We start from the raw sequence: 13,660 nt of genomic DNA, 5'->3' as shown, positions 1-13,660 counted from the left end.
TCCTCCAGGGACTTGGCAGTGGCTCCCACAGGTGCCTGCCAGCAGCTGATGTGCGCCAGCCCCCAAGGGAGCGTGGTGCCCTTTTGCCCAGCTGGTGCCTTCCTGTTTTCCAGGCTTGCAGTTGAGACCCCCCACCAACCGTCGGCCCCTGCGATTTCTCTGAAGCCCAGGAGAGAGCCGGCGCCGTGGGGCGGGGGTGCCCGCAGAGGTAATGTCCCAGCCGAGTGCTGGCCGGGGGCTGTGGGCGGTCCTGTCGGGCCCGCAGGGTCCCAAAGACGCTGTTGTGCTGTCCTCTTGCCTCCCACTTGCAGTGAGCGTGCTGGACCCGGTGTTCCTGGCTCAGCGGAGGGTTTCTCTAGCCAGGCAGCGGGCGAAGGAAGGCGAGCAGGCGAAAGCCAAGGAAGCCGAGCGGGCGAAAGCCAAGGAAGCCGGCCAGGCCAGGTGAGCCTCGCGGAGGAGCGGTGTGGCTGGCGGCGCGGGGCCACACCGTGCCCTCGTCGTAGTGCGAGGGAGGTGTTTCCCTCGGCCGGGGGGCTGCCTGCGCCAATGCCAAAAGGCCCGGGAGGCATTGTCCTGCCGGACACGCCGTCCTCCTGCCAAACCGCCTGGCAGTGCCGGAGCCGGGCGGCAGGCTGCAAGCCCATCCCAGAGCAAGCGGCTCAGACTGGGCTTCCACAAGCTCAGCCTGCCGTGCCTCTTCAGAGTCCTGCCAGTAATCCGGGAGAAGTCCCAGGAGGAGCTGAAGCAGCCCAGACCTCCAGCTCAGCCGCGGTTGCATCTCCCTGCGTGCGTTCCGCAGCCGTCGGGAACGGTATGCCCTAGGGATTTGCCAGCCCTGCGTCACGTCTCGGGCTCTGGGCCAGGGCAGAAGAGGCGGCAAGAGCTGCCCACCGTCCCAGCCCTCCCGCCCTGCCCAAGCCCGAGGAGACTAACGCCGCCTGTGTGGTGTGTGCCTGCCCTCCAGGGAACGGGCTCGCTCCGCACCGAGAGGGCAGAAAAACGGCTCCGGCTGCTGATGGCATCCAAGCGCCAAGAGGTGGAAGCGGACGTGTGGCGCCAATACCATGCCAGCAGAGCGGGGCGGAACACGGAGCGAGGCCAGGTATGGCATGCACTTCCCAGCCCCCAGGAAAAGGGCATTTCCCCTTCCCGCTCCCCAGGAGGGGAGCAGGGAAGGTCTCCTGGCACGGGCACGGCAGCAGTGCTGTGGCCAGCTGGCCAGGCAGGGGCCTTCTGTCTGCCCGCTGCCCTGCACGTTGCCCTGCAAGAGGAGCTGTCCCTACGGCCCCAGGCCGACGCGTGCAGTCGGCTGTGGCACGGGCGGTCTGTTGTGTGCCCATACCTCTCCACGAGGGCTCAGCACCACCGCCCAGAAGACTGCGCAAGTCACGCGCCTGGGCTGAAGCCTTGGGAGCAGCCCCAGCAAGTGGTGGCGGGGCTTTAGGAGAGTGTCTTCTGCCTTTGCAGAGCCCCTGCCGCTACGTCTTTGAGGATCCCTACCGCCCTCCCCACCTCCTGAGAAAGGCCTATGCCGAGAAGCTGAAGGAGGGGCTGCAGAAGAAGGAGAGATGCCAAAGCGCCGCAGGACAGGGAGCGTCAGAGGGGCCGGCAGAGCTGCACCTCCCGGAGAGAGCGTGGGCAGTGTAAGTGTGTGCCGGCTCCTGCAGAGGCCAGGGAAAGCCTCGGGCGGCTCCCACCACTGGAGGCGTCCGGGCTGAAGACGGAAGGCTGGCTCAGCTGGCTGGGCTCTGCCTTCCCAAAGCAGGCAGCCTGTGCTCGTCCTCCCCGCGCGGTGACTCCCGGGCACCCGGCCCTCAGCTGCGATGCCCGCTCGGTCCCGGCTCTCGGCCCTGCCGGCTTCAGCCCCGGCCGATCTGCGCTCTCCTCGCCGCAGATGGGTTGGGGCACGAGGGCCCACGAGACGCCACACAGAGCCGCGGGCTGGCCTCGGCAGCACCTCCCAGAACCGCTGGCCTGAGCCAGGCTTTGGGGCGTTGCGGGCCCTTCTGCCCGGCCACAGAGCTGAGGCCCTTTCTTCTGTGTCCTTTAGCAAGGGGGAGAAGACGAGGCTGTTGGAGCGCCGTGGGAAGGCCCAGGGACTGCCAGCCACGCCACGAAGCTGAGAGCGGCCCCGCAGAGTCCAGCGGCAGGGGCCTTGGCCCTCACGACGGCCACCCGTGTCAGCGGGAGAGCCGTCAGCGGCGGGTGGCAGGGCCTCGGCAAAGGGGAACGTGCCAAATAAAAGGCTGTTGGCGCCTGTGCCCAGCCGGAGTGACCATGCTGCTCTCCGCGCTGCCTTTCTCTGCGTCCAAGGGGACGGGAGGGGCCCTGCAGCCCCCTGGTCGGAGGGGGTTTTGGGCAGGGGGGCGGGTGGGACTGGTCCTGCCAGCTAGTGGCGACAGGCCACGCGACTGGAAGAGCGGCGTCCTTGCCAGGGCGCGGGGCACGGGGGCTGCAGAGCACGGCTTCCGTGCATCCCAACACCGCTTTGTAAGGGATAAGCAGAGCGCCAGGTCCACGCTGGCCAAAGAAAACCCCATCGGCTGTGCAGCTTGCTGGAGTACCACGACAGTCGTGGTATTGCACTGATGTACTCTGAAGCTATTTTTTCAGGGCATCAGCTTTACTCTCGGGTGATTTCACTGTCAAGGCTGCCTTTGTCTCCAAAGGCCGTAATCAAAATACTCTTTTGCTCAATACGGATGGACTGTCTCCAGCTACGTTGTTCGTTATACATTCAAAACTTCTATTTCTATGCAGATGAATCTCGGTTTTACTTTGCGTATATGTCTGTGTCGCAGATGTAAACCTGGACCGAATTGCATTGTTTCCCAGACGTCAGACTAAGGATGAACCTGTCCAAAGTTAAAGTTTAGACAAGACGGAATTTTTGCTTGCTGGAGTCTCTCTTCAGTGTGGAAGTGCTGATTCTTAACACACTTCCCCCCCTCCGCCTCTGCCCCCGCCCCCTTGAAACGTTTGGAAAGGAAGCTTATTTTGCAAATACAAAGCGATTCTGTGATTATCTGCATGTATTCTGCACTCACACCCGTGATGGAGGCCTTTCTTTACTAGAGAGGGGGGTCAAACACTGGAACAGCCTTCCTAGAGAGGTGGTCGATGCTTCCTGCCTGTCACTGTTGAAGAGGCATTTGGGCAATGCCCCTCATAACATGCTTTAACCTGGTCAGCCCTGAAGTGGTCAGGCAGTTGGACTAGGTGATTGTTCTAGGTCCCATTCCAACTGGAATAGTTCCGCTCTGTTCTGTTCTACTCTATTCTACTCTGTTCTGTTCTGTTCTGCTCTAGTCCGTTGCAACGTGTACGTTGTGGAGCTCTCTCCAAGCACAGTACCTTCAGTGAACAACAGGGAAATTGAGAAATTTAAGTATATTCTTTTGTTTCTGAGTTAAAAAAACAACATAGGAAACACGTTTTAAGATCACTTACATCTCGGTTTCAACTCCACCGTCTTTATCCTTACTGGCTGCTTTTAGGATGAAGAGTTAAGGCATCACTTTGTATTGCAGACAAAATATTAATCCCACCCCTGCTTTTGTGAAATTTGTAGTATCAAATGCTTTAGTGTTTCGAAACGGCTTCTATTTTTTTCATCTAACAAATGAAACCTATAGGGAATCCTAATAGAGGTTATTGGGTCTCTATTGGCTGATTGACTGACTGGGCAATATGACCTGTTTCCTCATGGCTTCCTCACAAGAGAAGGCCTTGTTTCCGTTCACTGAACAAATGCAAGATGGAAAGGACTGGGGCCTTAAACCCAAACCTGAAATTTTCCACGGACTTGATGAATCTTGGTAAGTTACTTCCCAAGAAACACCTAGCAGAATTGCCACGCTTCATTATAGTTAGTTGGGACACAACTACGCAGCTTGGAAAGAAAGGGTTGCTGACGTAGCCGTCGTGTAGTCGTATGCCGTTTACGTAGAAAACTGATCTTGCATTTAACAGTGTTGCTGCTGAAAGGCAGCTTCAGACAAATTTTGTCACATGTGACAGCTAACGACGTGTTTTGAGGGAGGCTGTATGAAATAGTAAACTATTGCCCTCCGCGTGAGACAAAGAGACGCTTCCTAACTACTTCACACACCAAAGGATTTTGTTCATCAAACCAGTCCTTGTGTTTTTGTAACGAGTGAAGGAGAAACTATTTAAATGCCTCATACTTTGGCATTCCAGTTGGTATATTATTTAGGTTTTTCTTTTTCTTCTTTCTGTTTTTTTGACGTGATGAAGTGCCGTTACAAAAGGAAAACCAATTCATGTGGAAAAATCCTTGGATTTCTGAAAAGAAACTCTGAATAGGGTATCAAACTATTTTGACTCTCAAGGTCCGGCTTGTTAATTGCTGTTTTTTTTTCCTAAGATACTAACAGTTTTTTCACAGTAGGCATTACATTGATGTCTCGGAGACGTTTCGTAATGGATCACTTTGTTCTGTCCTCTGCTGCCGTTTCTAAGTTTAGATTCCTCAACTTGGAGCAGAAACCTTTCTATGAATTGTTCTACAGGTTGGTCTACTCAGTCCATTTTCTATTCCCCTGGTCCTCAAAGCCATGCAATTCTTCCTGTACTTTATTCCAAAACTGTCTTTGAGAGGGTGGACGGTCCATTGTGACATCACCGTGTGGTGGAGGGTGGCATCACCTGGCGGTGGACTGTTGACGTCAGCGGGCGGTGGACTGTGACCTCGCGTGCCTCGCTGCTTAGCTTCGGGCGCCGGCAGAGCCTGGGCCAGTCTGGCTCGTGCCTGGACTCCTGCCGAGCGTGCCTGCGAGGTCCGGAGGGTCGAGCGAGGCTTCTCCTGGTGCCGGGTGGTGCTTTGGGGGCTGCCGCCGGCAGCTCTCGCTGCCCGTCCCGGAGCCACCCCCTGTGTTTCCCCGGCCCTGCCAGGTTCAGGCGGCCGGGCACCGCGGGGCAAGCTTGCAGCAGCGGAGGTGAGCTGTGCGGGGAAGCGTCCCCCCGGGGTGGCCGTGGGGCGGGCGATGGGGCTCGTGGAGCCGGGAGGGTGTCCTTCTCGAGGGGCCTGGGCGTTCCTTGCTCCGCTCCTCTGCCCGGGACAGCGAGCGACCGTGGCCTCTCTCCCTTTTGCAGCGCGCGACACCCTTTGGCAGTGCCGGCGCCAGCGAGGGGGAGCAGCTCCTCATCCTCAGCTCTCCCCAACCTGCCGCGGAGCGCGAACATGGCCACGGAGACGGAGTGGAGCTGCCCCATCTGCCAGGATGCTCGAGACGACGTCTCTTACGCCATGCCCTGTCGCCACCAGTTCTGCCTGGGCTGCATCCTGCGTTGGACAGAGGTGAAACCAGAGTGCCCACTCTGCAGAAGACCAGTAGAGCATGTCAGGTTTTCTGTGCTGGCAGAAGACGACTATCTGCAGTGTGTCGTCGCAGACACCGAAGAGCGGCCAGATGCCAGCAGCCAGGCAGGCAGCGCTCCCGGCCCCCTGCCCGAAAACAGCCCCCAGCACCCTGCGGCGTCCCCTCCATCGTCTCCGCAGGGGATACCGTCCCCAGCTGAGCAGGGGGCTGCGGGGCCAGAGGCCGTGGGTGGCCTCCTGCCTGAGGTCTGGGCAGAACTTTTCCAAAGGCAGCAGCACCTCCTCGATCCCGTGCTGCCCTGGCTGCGCCAGGAGCTGGAGGCAATCTTTGGGCCATGGTGGTGGGAGGCAAAGAGTGCAGAGAGCAGCATCCTGCACGCTCTATGCATCTACGGTCCGGATGCGGAGGTCATGGTCCGGATGCTGCGGCCTGTCCTTGGGGAATATACAGCATCTCTGGTCCACGGCACCATCAACACCGTTGTGCGTCAGTGCAGCGAGGAGGCCCGGAGGCTGCTGCGCTCCCATGGTGCCGGGGAGGAGGACAACAGCCCTGCGGCCAGCTCCAGCTCCGCCAGCTCCAGCTCCACCGGCTCCCAGGAGGGGACTCCCACCCCTCACCCGAGCTCCTCCGGCAGCCCGTCAGGGGCAGAGCAGGAGCAGCCCCAGGAGGAGCCGGGGCAGGAGGCGGCGGCAGGTCCCTCTGCCCAGGGCTGCAGCCGCAGCCCCTCCGCTCCCGGCCGGGGCAGGGACCGCTCGCCCGGGGGGCGCCGGCGCCCCGCAAAGAGGAGGGCCCCTGGCCCCCAGGACTCTCCCCGGCCCTGCAAGAGGCCGCCTCGCCGGCGGCACTAGCAGGGCCCCAGCGATGGTGTCTTCACAGAAAAGGAAATAAATGCCTGTTTCCCTGGCAGTCGGGGTCTCTGGGTGCTGCTTTCTGCCCCTTCTCCCAGTGCGTTTCCTGGGCCCCCACGCCCCTCCATCGGCCAAGAGCCCCCAGAGCCCCAGGGCCATGTCGGCATGGGAAATCCTGCTCCCACAGGAAATCCTGCTGCAGCCACAGAAACGGAAGAGGTTCTGAAAAAGCCCGAAAAGGAGGCGAAAAGGGAGAAAGGGAGGAGAAAAGGGAGGAGCCCAGTAGCGGCGAGCAGCCCCGCAGAGTCCAACGGCAGGGGCCGTGGTCCTCACGGCGGCCACCCGTGTCAGCGGCAGAGCCGTCAGCGGTGGGTGGCAGGGGCGAGGAGGAGGGCCTTTGCAAAGGGGAACGTGCCAAATACAGGCTGCTGGCGCCTGTGCCCAGCCGGAGTGACCGTGCTGCTCCCTGCATTGCCCTTCTCTGCGCCCAAGGGGACAGGTCGGAGGGGGTTTTGGGCAAAGGGGCCGGGGGGACTGGTCCTGCCAGCCAGTGGCGACAGGCCACGCGACTGGAAGAGCGGCGTCCTTGCCAGGGCGCGGGGCACGGGGGCTGCAGAGCACGGCTTCTGTGCGTCCCAACACCGCTTTGTAAGGGATAAGCAGAGCTCCGTGGCTGGTCACAGCACTCTCTGGGAGCAGAGTCACACTGGCCAAAGGAACCGGTGGGCTCGGTGCTCCCTGAAGAGCTACACTCGCATGGATGGAGAAATGTGCCTCCTTGAAGACACTCCTTAGTTGAGGCCTTGGCTCACACTCAGGAACTGTCCAGTGGCCTTCTTGGTAGAGAGTTTATTCCTTTAGGAAAGAGAGAAACTTTTGGAAGTGAAAAAGCCCCTTTTGGGCGAGGTAACCTACAGCATGAAGAAGAAAGCCCTGATCTGGCAGGGTAAAAGAGCTCGAGCAGCAGCATGTGCAACTAAGCGAGACCCGTGTTGCTGAAGGGTCTATTCTGGGACGACTAGTACTGGGCATCTTCCTTACTGACATAGCTAGTGGGACTGAGTGCACCCTCAGCGAGTCTGCAGACGCCACCAAGCTGAGCGTTTGCTTGGAATCTGGGGGTTCTTTTGGACAGTACAGGGTCCAGCTCCTGCGGGACCTGGAAGGGTGAGATTCCCATCTCCTTGCGTGCTGCTGGTGCTCTTCCCTCCCATAGTGTGTGTCTTGCCCTGAGCAATGGCAGGACAGGCTGCTCTGTGAGGCTGCCCAGTGTGCTGGCCCCTGCACTCCAGTGCGCCCTGCCTTTCTGGATGGCTCATTGCTAGCCTTTCTGGCGGAGGCTTCAGGCCCTCGGGGCCTCCTTGTCGCTCTGGAGTTGGGGCTTGGGCTGATGGGACCTTTGCTCCTTGCTCAGTGTCCTGGTTTCAGCTGGGATAGAGTTAACTGTCTTCCTAGTAGCTGGTACAGTGCTATGTTTCGAGTTCAGTATGCAAAGAATGTTGATAACACTGATGTTTTCAGTTGTTGCTCAGTAGTGCTTAGTCTAAAGTCAAGGATTTTTCAGCTTCTCAAGCCCAGTCAGTGAGAAAGCTGGAGGTGCACAAGAAGTTGGCACAGGACACAGCCAGGGCAGCTGACCCAAACGGGCCAACGTATTCCATACGTTGTATTCCATACCATGTGACGTCACAACTAGTATATAAACTGGGGGGAGTGGGGGCGGGGGGAACCGCCGCTTGGGGGCTAACTGGGTGTCGATCGGCGGGTGGTGAGCAACTGCACTGCACATCATTTGTACATTCCAATCCTTTTAGCATTACTGTTGTCATTTTATTAGTGTTATTATTATCATTAGTAGTTTCTTCTTTTCTGTTCTATTAAACCGTTCTTATCTCAACCCACGAGTTTTACTTCTCTTCCATATTTTCTCCTCCATCCCACTGGGGGGGGGGGCGGGGGGGAGTGAGCGAGCGGCTGCGTAGTGCTTAGTTGCTGGCTGGGGTTAAACCGCGGCACTTGGGTAACAGTCTCCTCTTTCCCTCTGCCCACGGGGATTTCTCCTGGCACTGCTGTTAGCGTATCTCTTGCTCCTGGAGCTGTGCTCAGGGTCCCCACGGGACAGTGGGGCCCCTGGGGGTGGGGCGGAGCGTTTAGCGAAGCCTTCCAGGACGGCGAGCGTGCGCGAGAGGATGCGTTTGCCGGGCACATCGTGTCTTTGCAGCAGGCCATGCGCCATGTGCTGTTGCGGTCCTCCTTTGCGGATCCTGGCGTGGCGAGAGAGGTCCATCCCAGTGGCCCCTGGGGGATAAGAGGGGCTGCGTGTTGTCTTGTGAACCACAGCTTCGGGTGGCTTGCCCTTGGGGCCTGGGGTGGACCTCTTGTTAAGGGAGAAGCTGCCGCCCCAGCGTTCACACAGCAATCAAGGAGTCGCACGCGCACCACCCGAGACTTTACCGGCTAGGACCGGAGTCCCTTTGCAGCGGGCCCCTCCAGCGCGCCGACGGGTGCCCCTTTCGACTCCTCGCGCATACACGCTCACCCTCGGGGTCTGCTTCTTCCCTCAGGCTCGACCCTACGTTCCCCAAAGCAGAATCCCTTCTCCTCGTCTCCAGGCAGGTTCTTTCTCTTCCCTGGTTTTTAGGCTAGTTGTTACCTCGTCTCCTTTTCCCGGCTCAGACTGGCTCTGGGGCCTTCCGAATCGTCTTACGTCTCCGATCAGAGAATAGGTCAAAGTTAAGCGAGAGCATTGAGAAAGAAAGCTAGGAGTTCTGCTTTACCATGAACGACTCCTTTTAAGCAGCTAAACCACGCCCTCAAAGCCCTCCAGAATATAACAACAGCCTCCGTAATTTACATCCACTCCTGTGCTACCATAGCCTCAGAACCTTATCCGGGGAGTGCCAGATGCTGTTTAGGTCTCATTCAGGGGCGGCCCGCGTGCTCCCGTAGCTCAGCTTTGGCGCCTTCCACAGCACTCTCCAGCCCTGTTCTGAGGGCACAAAGCCCCTTCGGCATTGACGCCCGTTCCTTCCCGGCTTCCGAGAGTTTCTGCGTGGCCAGCCGAGGGGGGCCGAGTTGAGATACGCAGGCGGGAGTGTCAGCGCAGCAGCCTGAGGTGCCCAGTGGGGCTGCCCTGCCCACGCTGGGGCCAAAGGTGGGTGGGTCCACCTCCGCGTGACACGGAGGTGGCTGCTGCGGCGGGTCCCCACAGCCCAGTGTGACACGGCACGGTGTCACAGTGGAACACCCGCATCAGAGCGGCAGCTCCCACTCCCCACGGTGCCTGTGTCCACACTCCCCAGCGAGGCCTGGGCAGCGCCAGGGCTGCTCTTGCCGGTGCTGTGCTCCGCAGGAGCTGCCCTGCTGCCAGGAGGAGGCGAGGGGAGGCCGTGGGAGAGTGTTGGAGACGCCGCTTGGGGAAGTGCCGAGGAGGAAGGAGAGGAAGAGGAGGAGGAGAGGAGCAGAAGGGTTTTGTAGCAGGACAAACGCCTCTTGCCCAGCTGCCGCAGTGCAGGGGGGCAAAGATGATTAAGTACCTGCTCTTCAAGCCCTTGGGGCCCGAGGATCTGCCGACCCTCAAGGAGCTCACCACCAGCGGTGAGGCCCCCTTGCAGGAGCACTGTGGGAGCCAAGATGAAGTGGAGATGAGCTGTGGAAACCCTGGGGCTGGGGCTGGGGCTGGGGCTGTAGCGGGGGTCTTCTGGAGGGGACCGGCGGCTGCAAGGAGAGGCCTGCCTGATGGTGCCTTGGGGCTCAAGGGTGGCTTTGGTAGCCCAGGCCTCTAGCCGCTGCCCATGTCAGCGGGCGGGATCCCCTTCCCCAAAACACTACTTTTGCCCCCAGGCCTCTGCGGGGCACAGGGCGGGCTGCTTGGAGGCCGGGGGTGGTCAAGAACGCAGCTGGGCAGCCCCGGCGCTGCGAGTGTTTGCGAGGGGCGGCTTGAGCACACTCCATTGTCGCCTCCAGGGGTGGGGGAGTGCTGGATGGTTGTCCGTTGCTGACTCAGAGCATGGCGTCCTTTCCTTTGCTTTCCAGAAATCTGCAAAGTCTGGGCTGGCGCATCTAGGTACATCCGGAGACAGCTCTTGCAGAAGAGGGTGAGCCTTGCCTCCTGGCCGTGGCCCATCCTGCCCCTCCGGGCCTCCGGAGCAGGGCACGACGTACCATCCCCAGGGCCGGCCGCGTGAGTCGTCTGGCAGCCTTGCCGCCTCTGCTCAACCCTGCCAACGCTCCCCCTCCTTGCTTGCGTTTTCAGGCGGTGGACATTGGCGTTGGGACATTTGCACTTGTCCCAGCGCGTGCCACGGTGGGAGAGGACAAGGCTTTGCCCGTTGAGAGACCCGTGTTCCGGCCGTGCAGGTTTCTGAAGAAGTTTTACCAGCTCAAGTGTGCAAAGACCAAAATTCCTGGTAAGAGGACGGGTGCTTCCCCTGCACAGCCCTTGCGTTTGGCTTGCTGCCGACACCTCTGTGACATGGCCGAGCAAAGTCTCTTCCGACCTGGAGAGCTCTGAGCGCGGGCACGCGTACGGCAACCCAGCAGCCTGCCCCTCCCCGGGGAGCCAGCCTCATGTCCCCAGCTCACCCTCCGCCCCAGCTGGTTGCTCGCAGCAGGAGGCAGAGCTTCTCTTTGCTTTCTGCTATGCCCCAGGTCCACCCTACAGACGTGGCCGAAGGTGAAGGGGGAGCGCTCTCCAGCAGAGCGTTGCCCGAGGGCTGGGCGCCGATGGCACCTAGTCTCAGAGTCGGCCGAACTGCAGTGGGAGCGACTTGGTTGCTTTGCGCTTGTTTCCTAGACGAGACGCCGTTCGTTCTGCTGGACTTTGAGGAGATCGCCGCCGAGATCCACTTCCGCCGGGAAATCGTGGAGCAGTGCATACACGAGACCCTGCTCTTCTTCGCTGGGGCCCTGCGAGACAACAAGGAGGTGGAGTTCTCCTTCAAGGGCATTGGCATCCTTGCCGTGCGAAGAAAAGTGGTCAGCATGACCTTCTTGGATGACTGCCTGCTGGAGCTGGATGGCACGGGCAACATGCCGGCAGCTCTTCTCGGGGTGAGCTTGTCATTTCTGCGGGGCTTCTCCTCGGGGCTCTGTGGCAATGCTGTCAAGGCTCTCTCCAGCCGCTTTCTGTTGGCTGCCGTCCCCTGCCTCCCCACGCGGCCTAGACACGCTCCCGATGAGCTAGGCCAAGTCTCAGTAGCGCCTCATCGCCTTTGAGGGAGGGGCTGATGACATGAAGGGAGAAGGTGGTGCGAGGCTTCCTGAGAGGCAGCCTTTGTGTCTCTGAGCGGCGAGAGGGCTGGCCACCTTTGTGAGCAACCAGCATGTGTCCTGGGCGTCTGCTGATATGTCCCTGTCCCCTTGCAGGACTCCAAGATGCTGCGTACCGTGGCCTTCGCGGGCAAAAACGATTTTAGCCGGCTCAGTCGAGATGAGGTCATCACGCTGCCAAGGTGAGATGCTCGCTCCTCCCCGGCTTGGAGAGTGCAGACAAAGCGGCCAGTCCGCTCTCGATGTGCCCTGAGAGAGTGAGAGGCGGGAGGGTCTGCGGGGGCAGCAAGGAGGGCGCGTGCGGCAATCACCAGCTTTCTGCTGGGAAGGCAAGGGAAGCACCGGCAGAGTGCTTCTCTCCGGTGCCACAGAGAGCCGCGTCCTCCAGGGACTTGGCAGTGGCTCCCACAGGTGCCTGCCAGCAGCTGATGTGCGCCAGCCCCCAAGGGAGCGTGGTGCCCTTTTGCCCAGCTGGTGCCTTCCTGTTTTCCAGGCTTGCAGTTGAGACCCCCCACCAACCGTCGGCCCCTGCGATTTCTCTGAAGCCCAGGAGAGAGCCGGCGCCGTGGGGCGGGGGTGCCCGCAGAGGTAATGTCCCAGCCGAGTGCTGGCCGGGGGCTGTGGGCGCTCCTGTCGGGCCCGCAGGGTCCCAAAGACGCTGTTGTGCTGTCCTCTTGCCTCCCACTTGCAGTGAGCGTGCTGGACCCGGTGTTCCTGGCTCAGCGGAGGGTTTCTCTAGCCAGGCAGCGGGCGAAGGAAGGCGAGCAGGCGAAAGCCAAGGAAGCCGAGCGGGCGAAAGCCAAGGAAGCCGGCCAGGCCAGGTGAGCCTCGCGGAGGAGCGGTGTGGCTGGTGGCGCGGGGCCACACCGTGCCCTCGTCGTAGTGCGAGGGAGGTGTTTCCCTCGGCCGGGGGGCTGCCTGCGCCAATGCCAAAAGGCCCGGGAGGCATTGTCCTGCCGGACACGCCGTCCTCCTGCCAAACCGCCTGGCAGTGCCGGAGCCGGGCGGCAGGCTGCAAGCCCATCCCAGAGCAAGCGGCTCAGACTGGGCTTCCACAAGCTCAGCCTGCCGTGCCTCTTCAGAGTCCTGCCAGTAATCCGGGAGAAGTCCCAGGAGGAGCTGAAGCAGCCCAGACCTCCAGCTCAGCCGCGGTTGCATCTCCCTGCGTGCGTTCCGCAGCCGTCGGGAACGGTATGCCCTAGGGATTTGCCAGCCCTGCGTCACGTCTCGGGCTCTGGGCCAGGGCAGAAGAGGCGGCAAGAGCTGCCCACCGTCCCAGCCCTCCCGCCCTGCCCAAGCCCGAGGAGACTAACGCCGCCTGTGTGGTGTGTGCCTGCCCTCCAGGGAACGGGCTCGCTCCGCACCGAGAGGGCAGAAAAACGGCTCCGGCTGCTGATGGCATCCAAGCGCCAAGAGGTGGAAGCGGACGTGTGGCGCCAATACCATGCCAGCAGAGCGGGGCGGAACACGGAGCGAGGCCAGGTATGGCATGCACTTCCCAGCCCCCAGGAAAAGGGCATTTCCCCTTCCCGCTCCCCAGGAGGGGAGCAGGGAAGGTCTCCTGGCACGGGCACGGCAGCAGTGCTGTGGCCAGCTGGCCAGGCAGGGGCCTTCTGTCTGCCCGCTGCCCTGCACGTTGCCCTGCAAGAGGAGCTGTCCCTACGGCCCCAGGCCGACGCGTGCAGTCGGCTGTGGCACGGGCGGTCTGTTGTGTGCCCATACCTCTCCACGAGGGCTCAGCACCACCGCCCAGAAGACTGCGCAAGTCACGCGCCTGGGCTGAAGCCTTGGGAGCAGCCCCAGCAAGTGGTGGCGGGGCTTTAGGAGAGTGTCTTCTGCCTTTGCAGAGCCCCTGCCGCTACGTCTTTGAGGATCCCTACCGCCCTCCCCACCTCCTGAGAAAGGCCTATGCCGAGAAGCTGAAGGAGGGGCTGCAGAAGAAGGAGAGATGCCAAAGCGCCGCAGGACAGGGAGCGTCAGAGGGGCCGGCAGAGCTGCACCTCCCGGAGAGAGCGTGGGCAGTGTAAGTGTGTGCCGGCTCCTGCAGAGGCCAGGGAAAGCCTCGGGCGGCTCCCACCACTGGAGGCGTCCGGGCTGAAGACGGAAGGCTGGCTCAGCTGGCTGGGCTCTGCCTTCCCAAAGCAGGCAGCCTGTGCTCGTCCTCCCCGCGCGGTGACTCCCGGGCACCCGGCCCTC

At 61.0% G+C, this 13,660-nt stretch overlaps 1 protein-coding gene and 1 long non-coding RNA gene across 2 annotated transcripts; both read left to right on the top strand.

The window, feature by feature from the left end:
• Window positions 1-211: 211 nt before the first annotated feature.
• Window positions 212-2,166, top strand: LOC126035777 (uncharacterized). Its single transcript, XM_049794689.1, has 5 exons — window positions 212-441; window positions 703-811; window positions 965-1,102; window positions 1,468-1,643; window positions 2,051-2,166. Exons 1-5 carry the CDS (start codon window positions 212-214, stop codon window positions 2,121-2,123), a joined length of 726 nt encoding a protein of 241 aa, XP_049650646.1. The 3' UTR covers window positions 2,124-2,166.
• Window positions 2,167-11,593: 9,427 nt separating this feature from the next.
• On the top strand, window positions 11,594-12,240 carry LOC126036425 (uncharacterized). Its single transcript, XR_007505149.1, has 3 exons — window positions 11,594-11,646; window positions 11,958-12,052; window positions 12,156-12,240. It is a non-coding gene; the product is annotated as an uncharacterized LOC126036425 (long non-coding RNA).
• The last annotated feature ends 1,420 nt before the right edge of the window (window positions 12,241-13,660 follow it).

This window comes from Accipiter gentilis, chromosome Z (genome assembly GCF_929443795.1).
Source record: "Accipiter gentilis chromosome Z, bAccGen1.1, whole genome shotgun sequence".
NCBI classification, from domain to species: domain Eukaryota; kingdom Metazoa; phylum Chordata; class Aves; order Accipitriformes; family Accipitridae; genus Astur; species Astur gentilis.
The sequence above is the reverse complement of the archived record's forward strand: the minus strand, read 5'-3'. Positions and strand labels throughout refer to the sequence as shown.